This window comes from Oryzias latipes, chromosome 12 (assembly GCF_053564925.1).
Source record: "Oryzias latipes strain Hd-rR chromosome 12, Olatipes_Hd-rR_3.1".
Lineage (NCBI taxonomy): Eukaryota > Metazoa > Chordata > Actinopteri > Beloniformes > Adrianichthyidae > Oryzias > Oryzias latipes.
Genome location: NC_136248.1, coordinates 15,284,813 through 15,304,640, shown reverse-complemented (window position 1 = coordinate 15,304,640; position 19,828 = coordinate 15,284,813). Strand labels below are relative to the sequence as shown.

Sequence of the window (19,828 nt, the reverse complement as noted above, 5' to 3'; positions counted from 1 at the left end):
CAGAACACAAAGTTTCTCATCTTGGTGTCATTATTTGAGACCTAAAGGACCAATTCAAAAACATCATCAAATGCCGGCAGTCTGCAAACAATCCAATAAACAGTTTCACGCTCCGCTCCTCCCCTCATGTATCAGTATTGTAGATTAGCATTCCCTCACCAGCTTTAGCCAGAACCAGGTCAAAGGAAAAGGGGTCGACCTGGACCGAAGACGGCCACGTAAACAACTTTGGGATGGAAAAAAAAGGAGGGAACAGGTGATGGAATCTGAATACAAGTAGGTGGGATTTCATTTGACTTGGCCTGCGTTTATGTGATGAGGCTGAGTGAGGCCAATAATCCATACATCCTGGGTTAAATTGTCCTTCTAGCTAATCGATGTATTCCTGTAGATGGCGGGTGATTGTAACTCCAGTGCAAATAACTGTAATGAATCAAACTTAGTGGAGTCTGACCTCTCCTTAGGGCACACGCCGTGTGTGTGTGTGTGTGTGTAAATGGATGTGTGGCATGGTCGATGAAGGCATTCCTGCAGTCCATTACCAAGCCTGCCCTGCAGCCTGCTTTAATGGCAGCTAACATGTAGTGGTGAAAGCACTGCACATTGTTGTTTTGCTCAAAGGATCTCAGGAAGAGACTATTACTCATCATTGTGGTGATTTCATAGAATATTTTTAACCAGCCAGTGGTTGATGCATTTTTGATCATGTACATATTTTTTATGTTATTTTTTTTATATTTTGAATCACACGCTTGATTAAAAAAATCAGCAACCAGTAAATTTTTATTTTCTAAAAACCTTTTTTTTTTTATTTCAACGAGGATGCTCCAGTTTTGGCATAAAACCTTAGATATTAATAAGTCACAATTATTTTCCTGTTGTTCTGTTTTATCCTGAACATTGTGACCAAGCAATTGTTAAATTACTGTAAAATAAACGTATTTCTTTGGACGGAGAACCAGACGTGACATTCTCAAAAAAAAGTTCCCTTAAATTAGTCACAGCGTTAGCATTTATTATTAGCATTTTGTGTTCACAATTAAGTATTCCGTAAACACAAATTACTGGAAGTAGTAGGAAATGTAGATAAAGTAAAATAGTAATTTGTGTGCACAAAAAAAGCCTAATATTTATATCTGATAAATGCTCATTGTGTTTACAAAACACAAAAACTGATCATTTCTGAGCAAAAGTTGCTAATACAAGGCTAATTTATGAGCACAAAATGCTTATTTGTGCCGACAAAATACTATTTTCTGTCCACAAAACACTAATTTATATCAACACAATGCTAACTTGTGTCTACAAACTACTCATTTGTGTGCTCAAAATGCTAATGTGTTTACAAAATGTTAATTGTGTTTGCAAAATCCTCATTTGTAACCACAAAATCCTAATTCGCGCCCACCAAATGCTAATTTGTGTCTACAGACTACTAATTTACTGGATGTGCCATAAAATGCTCATTTGTTTCCAAAATGCAAATTCTGTTAAAATACTCATTTGTATCCACAAAATGCTCTTTTATTTACTTCAGGATCATCTGAAGGTTCTTCAGCAAACAGAGCTCCAGCATGACCGACAGAATGAGAAAACAACACATTCATATTTTGTACATCATAGATGAACGGAGCTCCAGAACATTCCTTTGCTGCGCTGCTCCCTGAAGCTCTGTCAGTGTCCTAGATACCCCCCACCCCCTGCTCTGTTGTAAATCATTTACAGTGCAGACCCCCCCACTCCTGCCTTCTTCCAGTCATCCCATGCTTGTGCTTTTAGTCGCTGATGACTTTTTAGCCTTTTTTTTTTTACAGTACCACTGACGTGTGGAGCTGTTAGAACCAGGTTCAAAGTCCAGTTTTCAGAGAGTTTATGTCTATAAACGCTGGTGCTGCATCACCCATTCATGTTTTAGTAATAAGTGGCACCAATTCACACTCACACACAAATATTTATTCAGCATTTTCAACTTCCTGCTACAAACAAAGGCTATCTGAAAATGTTCCAAGTATTTTCCATTTGGACAAGAAGCGATTCACTTTTACGAAAGATATAGTATTTTTTTATTCTTTTAGCTGTTTTGAGTCCTTAATCCTAATTTTACTGCTCATTGCGCTCTTATTTTGAAGAATGCAAATGGAATTCTATTGGACTTCTTAGAACAGACTGAAAAATATTTGTAAAAAAATTAATAAGATAAGAATTTTTTTTTTATTTAATGCAAAAACATATCTAATTCTGATACCTCACATAGGCTACAGTAGAAAACTAAAATAAACTCACAGAGCCAGAACAAAAATAAAACGATTGAATTTGCCTAATTTTTATGTTAGACCTCATTTTAATTGCTAATATATTGCTACAACTCTTGTCTGCTTCTAAGAAGATAATACCAGTTCAGAGAAATTCTGTCAACATCAAACAGTCCTTATTTAGTCCAAATTTTACAGCTTGTCAAGCTCTTATTTTGAAGGCTGCAAACAGAATATTTGATCAGACTTCTCAGGAAAGAAACTGAAAAATATTTTAATAAAAACACTTTTTTATTTTTTAGAATCCAATGCAAATATTTTGGATACTTTACACAAACCAGATATTTCAAATTAAAATCAGAGAGATATAACAAAACGAAAAGATTGAATTTACTGATTCGTTTGTACGAATCTTGTACAAATGTTTCATCTGCTGCTAAAAAGGTGATACCTGTTTAGAAAAAGACATAGGAAAGTCCGTGAACATCGAACATCTCTGACTGTCTAATTCAACTGTTTATTGTGGTCTTATTTTGAAAAATGCAGACAGAAATTCATTGGACTTCTCAGAACAGACAAAAAAAAAGTAAGAAATAATTACATACGTTTTTTTTATGGAATCCTATATACCGGTGTGTGTATATAATCTTTATATGTATATTATTATTTATTATGTGTATAATCTTTGATACCTCACATAAACCAGATCATGAAATTTAAACTTGGAGAGTAAAAACAAACCAAAAAAATGCCCTTAATTAAAAAAAAAAAAAAGGTTTATATCATTTTACTTGCAAAAATGTTGCCACAACAGATTTTTGTATTTTACTCAAAGCATCACTTTGTAAAGCTTCATAGATAAAAAAAAAACAAAAGAATTCACATGTTAAATACTCCAAATACTCATTTTATGTGACTTGAGTGACATGTTTGGATATGTATTTGGATGCTTTCACATGACATGTCAGTTGCATATATTAGTTGTGCAGTCTGTATTTTTCTCCATCGTTTGATCACATGAACAGTTTTTGTTCCCTGAGCCACATATGACTCTCCTTTAGAAGCTTCCTGCTCAATAAAGCAAACTTTAATATTTCTTGTGTGTTCTCCAGGTGTCATGTAATAATAAAAATAGAGAGCAGCATCGACAGGAAATGAAGCCAACGTCTTTGAGATGGAAGGATTTCCTCCCAGGTGGCCTTGGATGTTTAAGCCCTTTGTCCTTCTTCTCGGCGTGGCGCTTCACCAAGAGGAGTAGGAGAAGAGCGGGTACTGGCTCCAGTCTTGCATGCTGTGGTTCTGGTAGCCGTTTGGGTTCTGCTTCAAGGAGGAAGATGGATGAAGAGGAGGAGGGTAGGCGGGCTGTGTTTGGTCCCTGTCACCAGATGGGAGTGGGAATCCATCAAAGTCAGCCGACCTGGAGGGGGGTAAAAAAAAAAGAAGTTGTAGGTGTTTTTTGTGTCAATAAAGATGATTTATGATTAATTCTTTTTGGTTTCCCTTTGGAGACCTGTTGGGCTGATATGCTGCGTATGCAGGAACCCGCTGCTCCTCACAGCTGAAGTCGTACTCCTGCAGCTCCAGAGGCTCGGCGTGCTGATCTGATGAATCCTGCTCCAGCGCTGAACAGTGGCTCCCCTTCAGAGGATGCTGACGCTTTGCAGTCCACACTGAGTGGGAGGCAGAGGGCGCCCTCTCCAGGCCTAACAGGGAAAGACATCTCAGCGGTCCAAACCATGTTCTGGTTTGTGAGACAAACTGTGGACGACTGGTTACCTGGACAACCGCCGGCAACATCCTTTCTTTCCTGTGAGCTTCTTTTGCTTGAGCGACACCTGAAGAAGCATTTCAAGTGAATCTGTCCTCTTTTTTTTAAAAGTTGTGTTAGGTTTTTTTAATGTCTTTACCTTTTGCTGTGATAGTGGGTGCCTCCTTCCCTGAAGCCTTTAGCAAACGGGTTATGGTCGATCTTCAGCTTTGTGATCTAAAGGAAAAAGAAGATGGATTTTTGCAGAACAGTTGGATTTTCCACTTTTTCATGTCTTTTTTTTTGTTTGTTTTTTTCTACCTTTGGGTTTTGGTAAGCAGTGACGGCAGTGAAAACGGTTTCTGGGAAGGAGAAAGTCTGGAAAGAGCCCCAGCGGACCGTATGGGAGCTGTCAGTCTGGATCACATGGAATCGTGGGTAGTAGCGATGCATGGAGTGAAGGATGATCTGTTAAAAACAGTATGAGCCGTCATAAGCATCTCTCTAAGACTGGAGCGGAGGCATCTTTTTTTGTGTGTGATCTGGGACTTGCATGGCCGTGCTGGTCCAAAGTGTTGTTGGTGAGCTTCATTTTGAGGAAAGACAGAGGGTGCTTCATCCAGTGCCTTCCCGGCGCTGGGGAGTCTGGGTGGGTGTATGTCCTCCATGGGGGCTGGGGCTCTGCCGTCCCCGCGACCTCCCACTTCTCCTTCTTCCACTACAGAGAGACGGAGGGGGGAGGAATACAAGCACTGTTACTAAGTGTGAGGGCTCAGGATATGTGAGATCTTCAGCCGCCCCCCCTCTCTGCCATCTGATTGCTGACTCAGCAAAAAACAATGTGTGTATTAGAGATTCTTCTCCCCACATTGCCTTTGTTTTGTTTCTTTTTTTTCTAGATCCACTACTTGGAAGTTTCTACCAATCAACTCCGACTCATCAACAGGAACTTTTTTTTTCCTTTTTCCAAGTTATCCAATCTTTGACCAAATGGAGCTGGAAGTATGGCGGCTGACTCCCCCCCCCTGTTCCCTGATAGCGCCCCTTCTCATTTGGGATGCTAATTGTTTGGGCTTCCAGCTGGGAGTGCACAAACAGGAAGCAATAAAAGGCTTTGATATGCAGCAGCTAGAGTCTGGCTTTTATATTCAGCCTTTTTTTATCCTGTTGCAAGAACAAAAAAGGAATAAACTAAAGATGCTGCAGAGAGGCGTTGCTCATGATCCTACCTTGTACTTGAAGCCGTCCACTGGAATCATGTCCACCATGATGACATAATCGGTCAAAGGCTGAAGTCCTGTTAGAGCGATGCTGCAGTGTGGGAACATCCTCCTGAAGGAAAAGAAGGAAAAACTGTTTTCCATTTCAATCAAATTCATCCTTTTTTTTTCTTTTTTTGGGATAACTCTTACCTGCCGTGCTTTGTAATGATCATTTCTGTCCCAATGTCATGAAAAGACTTCCAGAGATCTGCATTCTCCAGAGTCACCTTTACGGATCCCTGCAGGTAGGCCTGAGCTGCTGGCTGGGATAATAAAGGCATGGAAGCATTCAGTCTGAAGTCTGTGAAGAAGATTTTATGAGAATGGTTACAAATCAGCATAAAAGGCCTTTTATTTTGGAATTGATATAGATGCAACCTTTACTAAGCCGTTGAGCATAAATGCATCTATTTCAGCTGATGTTTTCACGCTGCAAAGTCTTTCGCTGACTGAATGTGTGCAAACATTGCTCCATGAGTGAAAAAGCAACACGAGTCAAGTTAAGACTCATCTAAAAACTCCAGCGCCTCAGGCATCCTGCTGGAGCTGGTCAGAGCATCACATGTGAGAAGCGTCTGCCTACACGCTGGAGGAGTAAAAACCACAAATTCAGCTTACCAGAGATGCTCTGCATGTCTTCTTATCCTCCTGAAAAGCCCCAAAACACATCCAGCTCAGTCAAAAAACTGCAGGGCTCTGTCCGGCAGAGGCTCCAGTCTTGAACTTGATTGGCCATCACTGGGAGGGTGTGGCCTGAACTGTCCGGAGGGGTGTAGTTAGAGAACACCAAAGGGACAGGTGAGAATTTAACCTGACCTGAACCACATAGAGGTTTAGTGCTGTGGCTTTTTGGTGACTTTTAGAACAGAAATAATGCTTTCACCCTACAAGATGAACCCTCATCGTAAGGAGTCCAGTATGGAGACAAACGGGTCACTTCCTAGCGGTGGATGTGTATTAAAAAACAACATCACTCTGCAAATGGCTCCTGCCCCCTCAAGTATTCAACAGCAGTTAGTGGGGAAGGAGTAAAGGCTGAGCAGAGCCGTAGTGCTGCTATAGACAATATTCAAAAGTGGATTATATGTGACCTATTATTGGGTTTTTACCAGTTCAAGAAATAAAAAGCTAAACACGCATAAAAAAGGTGTTTTCTGGCGCAAATTAGCATTCTGTGGCCTTAACCCTTGTGCTATCCTAGGCACTTTACCATTGGGAGTTGGGTCATCTAGACCCACAAGACAGTGCTCTGAACCTTTCTTCTTCAATGATTTGTGATCTTCACTGGTGTCCATGGATTACATCAAATCTTTCCACCTTTATCCACCTTTGTCATGGTAGGGAGAACACGTCAATGTAAGGGTGGGGTCATCTAAGATAGCACAAGGGATAAATTAGCATTTTGAGCACACAAACTCGTATTTTGCTTTATTGCTTGGACACAAATTACCATTTTGTATGCACAATTAGTATTTGGCGGTCACAAAACAGCCTTTTGTGTGCACAAATTAATATTTTTTGCACAAGTTAGCATTTTTAGCAAACAAATTATCATTGTGTGGGCACAATTTAGCATTTTGTTTGTTTAACCCTTGTGCTATCCTAGGCACTTTAACATTGGGAGTTGGGTCATCTAGACCCACTATACAGTGCTCTGAACCTTTTTTCTTCAATGATTTGTGATCTTCACTGGTGTCCATGGATTACATGAAATCTTTCCACCTTTATCCACCTTTGTCATGGTAGGGAGAACACGTCAATGTAAGGGTGGGGTCATCTAAGATAACACAAGGGTTACACAAATTTAAGATGGAAAACGACTCTTCAAACTGACTTTTAGAAAATTTCTTACAATTTGGTGCCAAAAAAGTAAATATTACAACAACAAAAAATCTTGATTGAAGGACAATCAGTGACCAAAACAGAAGTGATGAAGTAAAAGAAAATGAAACTGTTTTTGAAAGCATCATTGCTTTGCATAATGATTCTCTTCTCTTCAGAGAGCAGCAGTGCTTCTGTCTGTGACTAAGAGCGTTTGAGTCCAAATGAAGACGTGTTGGAACATTTCTCCTCTGCCTCAGTCAGCCTAACTGACTTGGAGATGGAATTTGTTCTGCTCCTGCCTTGGGCGTGTGCGACTTCAGCTATGCAGCAGGACTCACTGATGACATCCTCTGTGAAGCATGGTTCATGTTTTGCAGAGAGGGTAAGCTCTGCAGCTGTGAAGTGTGAAGGAGAAAGCCGCATTTGCAGTGACGTTTGTTTAGAGAACGCAGCAGTCTTTGCAATCAAAAATATCATTCGGCACAGGAAACTGTGGTTTCTGTAGATGAGGTTGTGCTGCAGCTGAGAGATGCACTGCTCGACCTCCATGGCGGCGACTCCCAGATGTGGCTGCTTGTTCGGTTCACCGCTCTGATGATGAGGGAAAGCAGAGAGTTGGTGTGCTATGACTTTACTGAAAAGAAAAACCTTGCACATATAGCAGAATTTTGAGTTAAAAGGCACTGGTGTTTTTTCAAAGTTAGGTTGTGTTACGCAAGGACGGCTGAGCCACTCATCAAGAAGAAACCCACAGTTTCTTTTAAAGCGTAGTCACGGTTACGTCATTTGGCGTTTGGGGGGCTCTTGCTCGTAACTGTGTCAGTGGATGTGTAGAATGTGGAACTGTGTGGTGACAAACCAACCTGACCGCTGGCTGCTTTCAGTGAGAACTATATGTCACTCAAACCAACTTTTAAAAGAACTGACAGATCTCCTAAAGCACGGGTAATATTACGGCCCAGAGACCTGCTAAACTATTTAACCCTTTTGCTATCTTAGATGACACCACCCTTACATTGACGTGTTCTCCCTACCATGACAAAGGTGGATAAAGGTGGAAAGATTTCCTGTAATCCATGGACACCAGTGAAGATCACAAATCATTGAAGAAAAAAGGTTCAGCGCACTGTCTAGTGGGTCTAGATGACCCAACTCCCAATGTTAAAGTGCCTAGGATAGCACAAGGGTTAATCTGGCCCGCTGAAATTGGAATCAATTGTATTGATGATCCTTATTATTGTTGTTTTTTTGTGGTGTCTTGTCTTTTGTGGCACACTTTTTAGGTGCAGAAATTATTCTGCATTTATGTGGTGTTGAAGGATTTGTTGTTTTTCTAGGTTCATGTGTCTTTTTTAAGTCGGATAGTCATTTATCTCATCATTCCAACACTACTTTACCGCAGCATTTCACTAAGTCTGCATTTTTTTCCTCAGGAAAAACAACCTATTGGTTAACTTTGCACCAAAATGGGAAAAAAAAGTCACAAATTTGAAATCAAAATTCCAAAATGTTCTGTTTTAAAATAAACCTAGTCATTTTTTTATGTTTTCGTCCAGATTCCATCTTGTTTCTTTTTCCAATCAGGTGGATTACCGAAACACTTCCTGGGTTCTGGTCCGGCCCTGGTCCTGGTTCTGAGTATTTCTTTATTCAAATTGCTCTGAATCATAAGCAGATGAAAAAATTCTGCTGGAAAAAAGAAGACATTTTTAATGTGGAAAATGCGCTGGGCGGGCCACAAGCTCCCTGCTCCGCTCTGCAGCAGGGAGGGGAAGTGGGAGGGAGGTTGCTCCATGCAGACAGTCCCAACCACAACTTTGAAGCGCATTACTAATGAACAACTACTGCTTTGCAGAAACTATGACAGGTCATTTCATTTTGGCTAAAAACTGCATAATCATAAGGACCACTGGGAACGCTTTTACAAAAGATCAAAAGATCGATATGTATCCTTACCAATAGCAAACCTGTGTTTAAGAACAAGGCTGTGGCAGACATTTTTCTGCAATATGTAAGAAAAAATTCTTGAATCTGATGAAATTAGCTTTGGCACATCCGCATAGAGGTGACGCTGGTTCACAACCCCCCTACTTTGGGATACCAACAGTAAAATAGGGCTAAAGTAAGGTTCATCACAAGCTCATGCTCATCAATCTTGCAGAGATTGATGAACTGGAAACACAAAAAGTACAATTACAGATTAAATTGTTAACCTTTTTTTCAGTTTTATGTTTTGTCACAGCAATAAAAAAGGAAAGTGACAACAAAATAAAGCGAAAAGCTCTTTGTTATTGCCTTAATTTTAAATAATAGTGGGGGCTGTGAAGCCATGTGTTTCATGGTCCATGTGTTTTAACAATTTAAAATGGCTAAAAACCTTATTACTAAAAATGTTTGTGCTTTCTTTGCAGACATTAAAATCCTTTTTTTTCTTATTACACTTTTTGCTGCTAAAAATGTCAACCTTTTGAAAGTTAAAAATAAAATTTGAATATGGAAATTGATGAGATATAAAAATATTTTTTTTCTGAAAGACGGAGAAAAGGCAACAGCAGAGAAGAAAAGAGGAAAAAGTCATGAAAAAGGCACTTTAACGTTGGGAGTTGGGTCATCTAGACCCACTAGACAGTGCTCTGAACCTTTTTTCTTCAATGATTTGTGATCTTCACTGGTGTCCATGGATTACATGAAATCTTTCCACCTTTATCCACCTTTGTCATGGTAGGGAGAACACGTCAATGTAAGGGTGGGGTCATCTAAGATAACACAAGGGTTAAACTGACATCCTGAAAGATTTGAATTTGTCCACGTTACATTACCTCCTTCTTGGTTTGTGGTGCATACCCCAGATGTGGGGAGTAACTCTGAAATGTTTTTATCAACATCCTATCGCTGAACTGGGTTTCGCCTGATGGCACTGCTGTCATGCAGTGCACTTCACATTTGTCACCAGCAGAGAGCAGCAAAGTGTAACATATTGGGTGGGATGGGGATTTGGCTGCACATTTAACATATTACATATTTTTTTTAAGCTTCGAATAAATCTTACGACATATGCTGTACTTTACTGTGCAAAAATAAATAAATAACATTTTTTTCCTGATTATTTGATGATTTTTAAATAATCGGATCACCAAGATATTTTTTTAAAGAAAAAAGCAGGAAAATTCTGAAAAATTTCTCACTATGCATACAATTTATAGATGCTAATACAGAAAAAAGTTAGTTAGGGTTTTAAGTGACATTTTTAAAACAATTATGTTTATATTTGTGCGACTTTTCAAAGTAAACCTTGTAATAAAATGTAAAAAAATGTTTTTTTAAACATGTTTTCTAAGTCAGATAGTCATTTAAAGAAAATTAAAAGCAATCAGGAAAAGTCTCAAATGCATCTCAGTGTACATTAATTTTGTAGGTGCTAATCCAGAAAAAAATGAATCAGTATTTTTGGTGACATTTTTACTAAGTTAGAACAGACATCTCTATATTTGTGGGATTTTGAAAATGGAAATTATATAGTAATTATAAAAAAATGATGAGAACTGGCAAAAGAAGGACACTCGGATAATTATAATAATAACAAAAATTAATCTACAAAGCCTGGTAACATGACGTTCAAAGCTCAAATAGCGCAAAGAAATGGTGGGTAGTAGTTTGTTGTTGTCCTTTGCTGAGCAAAATGAAAGGCTTAATATCTTTTAGATTTTGAAACTCAGAGATAATGAGTTCATGAAGCCAAAAAGTAGGGCAGCAAAATCAGGCCTTCCTTCTTCTAATTAAAGATTTGCTCTGCATGCACAGGAAGCACCATAGACACACAAACGGCAGCACATTTGAAGTCAGTATGATCATCTGTCACCTGGTCTTGCTCAGACTTTAATCAGTGAATTTTTCCGGAAGCAAACTTATTAAACATTAGTCAATTCAGTAAATCAAGGGTCGTGTTTCCAATCATTTCTTGCCATCTCCCCATCTTTCTGATAAGTGTGACAGCTTCACCTGGAAAAGCCAGATGGATCAGAAAACAAGAGCGTATAGTTGGATGATGAAACAAAAACACAGCAACCCGTGACTTCCATTTTGATCAGCTGCATTACTGTTGCTGCACACGGTTTCTTGTCCGCTGATTGTTTCTGGTTTCATCTCCAGATCAGTTCCATTATCCGGCTGAACTCTTTGCTCATAACTCGTCTGAATGTTGGAAAGCTGAAGTCTAAGCCTGAGTAAACAAATACTCAGCCCTGCACCAAGACAGTTTCCTATACATCCCCTATGGATCAGCGGCGTGAGTGCTTACAGCTGAAATTGCTTCCTTATTTCTGCCACAGTCTGTGCAGGGATGACATTTCATTTTTTTTTCTCCTCTCCGCTCTTGTTTGTCCTGTTTTATGTTTGTCGGTGACTTTGCTCTCTGGCTGCTAGTTTTTTCCGGTGTTTGTTTGAGTCTGTTGCAGCTTCCTGTCCAATTTTTCCTCCATTTATATTCAGCTCCTGCAAGTCCTCAACCTTGTAAGGGCTTTTGTCCGGATCTAAAAGACATCTGAACTCAGCACAAAACATTTAAAAAGTGATCACCCACAGCAGGTTCATGTCATTTTGGCAGTAATAGATGAGTCAAAAATCCAGCAGTGGATGCAGTTTGCTCTTTCTCAAACAAGTTCTGAGTGCATCGTAGGAGACGTGCGCTCTCTTGTCTGAATCTATAAGACATCCAAACTTAACACAAAACATAAAAAAATGATAATTCACAGGAGTTGCCAGTTTTTTTGGCAGTAAAAATGAATCAAAAAGCTAGCAGTGGACGCAGTTTGCTTTTTCTCAAACACAAATATGGAGATGCTCTTGGTTTTGTAAAGAGGAAAGCTCTAGGAACACAACTCAGTATGAAGCTAAATTTGCAACAAAACTGCTTCTTTAAATCAGATGTTTTCATTAAAGACCAGTCTGCATTGCATCTATGTTTTAAAAAAGAAAATGAAATGTTCGGAACGCAATGAAAGAGACGTGTTCTTTTGTCTTAATCTAAAAGGCATCTGAACGTGGCGCAAAACATTAAACAAATGATGATCTAAAGCATTTTGGTAGTAAAAGTTGAGTCAAAAAAATGTAGCAGTGGATGCAGTTTGCTTGTTCACAAACATAGATATCAGGATTCTATTTGATCTTGTTGTTACAGCTATGTTGTAACCCTTGTGCTATCTCAGATGACCCCACCCTTACATTGACGTGTTCTCCCTACCAGGACAAAGGTGGATAAAGGTGGAAAGATTTCATGTAATCCATGGACACCAGTGAAGATCACAAATCATTGAAGAAAAAAGGTTCAGAGCACTGTCTAGTGGGTCTAGATGACCCAACTCCCAATGTTAAAGTGCCTAGGATAGCACAAGGGTTACAGCAAACAGCTGCATTTACATTGTTTTTAACAAACTCCCCCCCCATCTGTGTATCCGCCATAGTCATATACACGCCGGACAAATAATTTCTGACACCTTCCATAGGATTCTGAATGGTAAAAATGTAGCTTGGAATAGGTCTGGAAGCCCTAGTGACTGGAGTTTTCTTCACCCAAACCAAAAATGTGCTGAAAATGGGATTTGGGAGGGTTGAAAAGAGTTTAGTTCATCAACTCATCTGCCAGTCAGAACCCCCATTGACATATTTGAGCTTTACTCAAAATAGCTGACTTCCCCCCCAAGTGTTTGTGAATTAAAAATAAATTGAGAAACATTAAACTGTTTTCTAAACCTGACTGAAAACCCTTTTTATTTATGCAAATTATGCAAATTCCCTACAGATTCACTCCTGATTGGTGAGAGTGGTTGCTATAGAGATGAGGACTCAGACCAACTTGGACCAATCGCTGCTTTTTGACGATTTATGAGTCCAACATGGCGACGCCCATATCGCAAAAACAGAAATGGCGACGCATTGGCTCAACTTCTTTGGAGTGGGAAGTAGCCATTGTTACAACCCTGTCTAGGGGCTTGTAGAAGGATGTCACATAAAGGTAAAAGGAACAAATTAAATACACCAACGACTCAAAAACTCTCACAATCAAACCCAGGCTGAAAAAAAAAACTGGGATTTACAGAAAAAAAAATCAAAACTACTCAAGAAACCCCCAAAATACAAGGACCAAAGCCTCTAACAACAACAAAGTAACACTCTGCTGCTGCCGGGTGGGGGTGGGGGGGCTATTCCAAGAGTTGATGTGGCAGTGTTTAAAAAATCCTGAGCTGGGCGTCCTCAGCCAATCAGGTGGTCCAACTTGGGCTCCAATCTGCACACAAATAAAGGAGGGGAAGAAAAAGAAAGAAAACAGAGACAGAAAACACTCCAAAAGTACAAAAAAAACCCCACTATACAGTAGTACAAGTAACCACAGTCAGTGTCTAAAAGCAGCCTGAGATTGCCCCAAAATACACTGTCTTTGAAAATCACAAATGCATAATGTAAAATGGCATCTGGAATAAAAAGAATGACTATATTGTGAATTCTACTCCGGTGTAAACATACTGAGACACTTAGATAAAAAATTTAGAGAGATGAAGGTGTCTATGGACTTCTTACATGTTTGTGTTTATGTTGGAAAGGTTTGGTTTGCTTACATTTTTTTTCAATCAATGTAAACATATTTTTAATTGGTGCAAAAATGGAAGTATTTCAGAATTAGATTTACACAAAAAAGAAGCACAACATGACCTTTTTAGTTGAGAAGAGCAGAATGAGTCATGCTGGCAACTCAAGAGCTGCTGCATAACAATTTCCATAGACGCTAACTTTCATCAAACCCCAGGTTTTTGTCAGCGCTCCAGTCGTCCTAAATAAAACCCGTCTAAGTCATCTGTTAGGTTCTTGTCAGACACTTGATTGCGACCCCTTCCTGGCTCCCCTTTGCCTGGAGGCACAGGTGCTTTCTCGACGGCTGCAGAGACTCAACGCTTAATTAATACCAGTGGAGTGTGTCTGAAGAATTGAAGGAAACATGCTGAGGTCGGCACAAGCGGTGAACAAGCAACTTCTTAATCCCTTTAATCTTAACTTTAACTAAAATGAAAGTTTTGGTTTGGCACCCTTAGGCCTCCGTGGCAAGGTTGAATCTGCAGACCACCATGTTATTTCGATGGTAAAACCACAATCAATGAGATTTAATCAAAGATGCACACAGATCTGCAGTATCTAATGCGTTTGCATTTAGTTATTTTCTTTCCCTCCCTTAGTTGCTCTTCTTAACAAATATGGCTGTGCTGTATAAAGCTCTGCCCGCAGATCTCTCCTGAGCGCGCTGGGTGATTGATGTGCTGCGATTTGCATTCCTGATGCACAGCAGTGACCATTACAAGACACAAACATGCCTGAGAACATCAGAAGGATGGAGAGCAGCTCCCAGTTGGTGTCTGCATGCTGCCACGTTATCTTGATCTGCTTTAAAGCCCTGACTCCCTCTCAGAAAGGCTGCATAATTACACAGCCGCTCCCACACAGCTCCCCGAGCTGGCCCTCAAAAAGAACACAATCCAGTCAGTTATAGTTTTTAATAGTGTTTTTTTTTACAAAAATACTTTACATTAAAAAAAAACACAGCTTAAAATATACAGTCAACTTGATGTTGTTTCTTACTCCACTTTTGTAAATAGATGAAGGGCATTACTTAAACATGATGCTTAAAAAAATGGAAACGACATAAAAAAACGTTCTAACGTTTAACAAAAATCAATAAAATCAAAGTTTTTTCCTGTGATATGAGAGAAGAGGCAGCAAGGTTTTCATGAAAAGTGATTGTGACAATTGTGGAGGTCAAAATATTCTCATAAAGAACATCCACCATTAGGATGAAAATGTATTAAAATGTAAAAAAACAAATGAAGCAGAAAAAAAGCCGGCTGGATGTAAAACAGTAGGCTTTTAAAACAAATAGAATTTTCCCCTTAAAGGAAGAAATCCTGTAGCTCTGGACATGTTTTGGCCATTTAATAAAATATTTAGAATTTTGGTTTTTAAAGTGTTAAAATAATTGTAAAAAAATACGAAAAACCCCAAACAGTTAAATTTTCATTGGTGCTTTCTTACCATAAAAAAGAGCTGATAATATCCTGAAGCTGTCTCAGTTTTACTTTGAAAAGTTTTCAAAGTGTGGTTTGTTTTCAATGTTGGATTGCTGTAAAACTTTTCAAAATAATCCTCCAAACTGTTCAGTTTGTAAACTACTCAAAAGAAGAATCTTTTTTGGTATATTATACACATATTGAAAAAATAAAATGGAATAAATTGTGGTTTTGTTTAACCTGGTAAATAATTTTGCTTGACATTTTGAAGATGTCTCCTGACAAATGGATAGTTGTGCTGTGGAGCTGCTGCAGCCACGTCTGCGGTAACATTTTCTCACCACATGGATGTAAACTAGATCAGAATAAAATAAAACAGCATTTTTTTGTAACCAAGAAGACAAAAAACGTGTTTCTCTCATATTCTGAACATTTTGCCTGTTATTGTACACAACACGCTGGAGCAGAGTTTGTGTTACTCAAATTCCCAGATTCTCTATAAAATTATTTTTATTGTCATTTCTTTGAAAAATGAAGTTCATTGCAGCGAGTTATGGAAATTATTAAAGTCACCTTTGCATTGAATGAGGAGAGAACAAATCTATTTAGTATAACGTTTAGAATGTGAGAGATTACTAAACTAATCTGTTTATTTCTAACAAGTTAAACTGAGAAAGATAGTTAATTACCCAACTGGGTACTCCTGTATTTTCCGCACTATAAGGGGCACCAAAAAGCCTTCATTATTTTCATATGGATTAATTCTGGTTGTGAAGCAGTTTTTAGTTTTATTGTGAACATGCTAATGCGGCCAAAGTGTGTCGGTGTCAGACTGCGTTTTTTTAGGTTATGAGTTAGCGTAGTCACAGTATTGCTTATTTTAGTCTTATCATTTAGTTTTTTTTTACGAGATGCAAACAGGTACAGGTAGACTCCGCCAATCTGGGGCTCCCTGTAAGATCTCACCCCGTGAGTTCAAAATGATCACAAGAACGGTGAGCAAAAATCCCAGAACCACATGGGGGGACCTAGTAAGTGACCTGCAGAGAGTTGGGACCAAAGAAACAAAGGCTACCATCAGTGACACACTACGCTACCAGGGACTCAAATCCTGCAGTGCCAGGCGTGTCCCCCTGCTAAAACCAGTACATGTGCAGGCCCTTCTAAAGTTTAATATAGAGCATTTGGATGATCCTGAAGAGTATTGGGAGAATGTCCCATGGTCAGATGAAATAAAATATAACTTTTTGGTCTACTCATCGTGTTTGGAGGAGAAAGAATGCTGAGTTGCATCCAAAGAACACCATAATCACTGTGAAGCATGGGGGTGGAAACATCATGCTGTTTTTCAGCAAAAAGACCAGAACGATTGATCCGTGTAAAGGAAAGAATTATTGGGGCCATATATCGTCAGATTTTGAGTGACAGCCTCCTTCCATCAGCATTCTGATCATTGAAGATGAAATGTGGCTGGGCCAGCCAGCATGACAACGATCCCAAACACACAACCCAGGTAATGAAGGAGTGGCTTTGTAAGAAGCTTTTTAAAGCCCCGGACTGACCTAGCTAGTCTCCAGATCTCAACCCAATAGAAAATCTTTGGAGGTCTAGCCCTTGTGCTATCCTATGACCCCACCCTTACATTGACGTGTTCTCCCTACCATGACAAAGGTGGATAAAGGTGGAAAGTTTTCATGTAATCCATGGATACCAGTGAAGATCACAAATCATTCAAAAAAAAACGATCAGGTGTGGTGGGTCTAGATGACCCAAATCCCAATGTTAAAGTGCCTAGGAGAGCACAAGGGCTAGCTAGACTTAATACTTTTTTGCCCCACTGTACTGTGTTTTTTGTCACCATCAAGGTTGGGAGTTAGCGTAGTCACAGTAACGTTTTTTTTTAGTGGTATCAGTCTCCTCTACGAGTTGCAAACCAAATTGGGAGTTACCAATATTGTGAACATGTTAACGTGGCTAACAGGTTGTGTATTACAAATACATTCTAGAGTTAATAAAGTCTGATTGATCGACTAATCTCTGACTCTTCTCGCTCAATACGCCTTATAGTTTGGTGCATCTTATATATGACACAAGTTCATATATATGACAATAGCTCATTAATGCTGCGCCTTAAAATCCGGCGTGCCCTACACTGCGGAAAATGTAGTATGTTTAAAAGTGTGATTCTTTGCTATTTCAATTTAAGTAAATAGGACATAAACAATAAAAGCTTTAGTGCCAAAAAGTTTCTTTTTCTGGCTCACAATGAGTTAAATTAGTGTTAGTGAGGCTTTGCTGCACCCGGAGAACAAAGAAACCCAATGAAGCGCTTTGGGAACGCGCTTCTACTCCATAAAGTCTTAACTTGTGGACGTGTGGCATTTTGATGACTCAATGAAACATTTTTAAAGCATTAAAAGTTGGATGGCGCTCATATAAATGTTGGCGGTGTCCCCAAAAACCGACACCTTTAATAAATAACAGTGAAAAAAGAAAATAAAATCCAAAAGAGTATAATAGTATTAACATTTTCCAGCTGCTGGGGCTCTTAGTCCTGAGTTTCAGCATCATAGCAGATCGGAGCCGAGGCTCCGCAGGAGCGTCCACAGGGGGGGCAGCAGCCACATCGGGCTTGGGGAGGGGCATATAGGCGAGGCGGTGTCGGAGGTGCAGGAGCACACCTCGAACCCATTCTCTGCGTGGTCGGGGTGGCGGTGCACGTTGACCCTGGTCTCGGTGCTTTTGGCCTCTGTGTCCGGAGAGTCCGACTGCATCTCCGTGCAGAACAGCCAGTCCTTTGCGATCAGGCGGGGGGAACCAGCCTCCACCTCCATGTTGCTGCCCGGCACCTGCCAGTACTCCTTCCCCTTGAAGAAATAGGATGAACCTTTCGAGACAGAAGGCAGAGCCATAAGCCTTATTAGTCACAGAGTGCACTAGAATGCGTGTACCTTTATCTGCTGTGCGGAACAGCTGAAACCGGAAAGGTTCTCATTTCATAACTCGGTGATTGCAAAGAGTTTGTGTGCAGCTCTTTCCCACTGTTGCTTCACAAATCCCCTGCCTGTAACATGGTGGATATAATTGGAGATTACACAGCAAAGGCGCATCTCTTTGTGCACTTAAAACAGTTGCCCCCGGATCCCGTCTGAGGGGACACAGAAACAAGACATGAAAACCTGTTTACTGCTACATCTGTAAATGCAGGCTTAAGTAGTCAGGTGTAAACAAAAATAAATAAATAAAAATCTCAGATTTGATTTATTACTGAAAGAGTCTGCAGCAACTTAAAGCTTTATTTATTTCATTTTAACATTTTTTTTTCATCCCTGCAGAGTCAGGTTAAAGCAATTACATTTGTCAGCCATAACACCAGGAAAACAATTTATTACGATGTGACAGTAATTTTGCCGAGACCGTGCAGAAATTAAGGCGCAACTCTGATTCTGCTGAAGCCCGACTAATCACAGCAAAGCTGGTGAAACAAAATGTGTTGTTGGGAGCTTTCTGTTTCTTATTTTTATGTCATTACCAGGGTGGTGGGGTGATAATTCAACTAGGGGGTCTGACAGTTACTCTGTGCTAAATCTTAGGTGAGAGTTATTTCTTTTTAAAGGGCAATAATTTTGTTGTAAGACGGAGCCCAGAGGAAGTTCATTGAGCACCAGAGGTGGGCGTGTACAAATAATTCTTAATTAGTGATTTTAGGGCAGGGGTGTGTAAACTTCTTGCAAAGTGCTGAAAATGTTTGACGGGGTGATGTTGTTTCACCTATTGTAACCCTTGTGCTATCCTGGGCACTTAAACATTGGGAGTTGGGTCATCTAGACCCACTAGACAGTGCTCTGAACCTTTTTTCTTCAATGATTTGTGATCTTCACTGGTGTCCATGGATTACATGAAATATTTCCACCTTTATCCACCTTTGTCATGGTAGGGAGAACACCTCAATGGAAGGGTGGGGTCATCTAAGATAGCACAAGGGTTAATAACACTAAATGCATATGAACTATTTAATGTTCGTATGCATGGGCGTGCAAGGCGGGAATCGAACCTGCATACTGGCATACTTTTTATTTCTTCACATAAAAAACAAATACAATACAGACTAAAAGTTTGGACACACCTTCCCATTCATTTGAATGGTCTGTACTGTATATTTAAATTTGTTTTTCCCAAAATTATTTGTCAGTTTTTCACACTGCTTATTCCCTGCTTGTAGTAGTTAGCGAAGGCAGGGTACACCCTGCACAGGTCACCAGTCTAAGACGGATGCTCTCGAGATGGTCACACATACGTTTTTCAGGAAATTGTTTTTGTGACCGTAGCATTGTTAGTTCATATTTTACTAAAAAAGAAAAATTACCAAATTTCTCTTGTCCCTTGCTGTCAATTTTTCTTTTTTTATATACAGTTGAGATTTTAGAAATGGGCAAGAAAGCGCCACACGACAGTGTTGCCACATGCTTACAACGGCTTAAAACAAAATTTAGCCAATCACAATCAAGCAATTGTTCAGTTTATAGAATGTGCACACTAATTATTTTGTGATAGAAGCCTGCAGGCTGGTGAAAATTTTGATGTGGGCTTTTTTGACCCATTGGCCGGACTTTGTACAGGCCTGTTTTAGAATGAGTACTTGAATACTTCAAGGCAGTAAGTACATCTCAAATATCCTTGCATGCATTGCTTTTG

At 39.6% G+C, this 19,828-nt stretch overlaps 2 protein-coding genes across 4 annotated transcripts in view; both read right to left on the bottom strand.

Annotated features, from left to right (window-relative positions):
* Positions 1 to 2,524: 2,524 nt before the first annotated feature.
* LOC101155945 (T-box-containing protein TBX6L-like) lies at positions 2,525 to 5,990 on the bottom strand. 2 transcript variants are annotated; one of them, XM_023960392.2, is made up of 9 exons: positions 5,880 to 5,990; positions 5,412 to 5,562; positions 5,229 to 5,331; positions 4,553 to 4,717; positions 4,321 to 4,467; positions 4,160 to 4,236; positions 4,029 to 4,087; positions 3,763 to 3,955; positions 2,525 to 3,669 (listed from the first exon to the last, which is right to left on the bottom strand). In XM_023960392.2, exons 1-9 carry the CDS (start codon positions 5,893 to 5,895, stop codon positions 3,495 to 3,497), a joined length of 1,086 nt encoding a protein of 361 aa, XP_023816160.1. In that variant the 5' UTR covers positions 5,896 to 5,990; the 3' UTR covers positions 2,525 to 3,494. The 2 variants fall into 2 exon arrangements, with proteins under 2 accessions (XP_023816160.1, XP_020563446.1); XM_020707787.3 differs by lacking the exon at positions 5,880 to 5,990 and having other exon boundaries at positions 5,412 to 5,717.
* An 8,619-nt stretch (positions 5,991 to 14,609) lies between these two features.
* Positions 14,610 to 19,828, bottom strand: part of mmp17a (matrix metallopeptidase 17a) — a 122,394-nt gene continuing 117,175 nt past the window's right edge. For both annotated transcript variants that reach the window (XM_023960393.2, XM_078955747.1), the window contains exon 10: positions 14,610 to 18,020. In XM_023960393.2, the coding sequence (XP_023816161.1) occupies positions 17,701 to 18,020 (320 nt within the window). In that variant the 3' untranslated portion in view covers positions 14,610 to 17,700. The remainder of the gene's footprint in view (positions 18,021 to 19,828) is intronic.

Excerpts from the sequence above, each read along its gene's own strand:
- LOC101155945 (XM_020707787.3), bottom strand. The coding sequence starts at position 5,602 with ATGCTGATTTGTAACCATTCTCATAAAATCTTCTTCACAGACTTCAGA. Across the intron at positions 3,956-4,028 it reads TGTTGCCGGCGGTTGTCCAG|GCCTGGAGAGGGCGCCCTCT; the intron begins GTAACCAGTCGT and ends TTTCCCTGTTAG. Across the intron at positions 3,670-3,762 it reads GCAGCATATCAGCCCAACAG|GTCGGCTGACTTTGATGGAT; the intron begins GTCTCCAAAGGG and ends ACCCCCCTCCAG.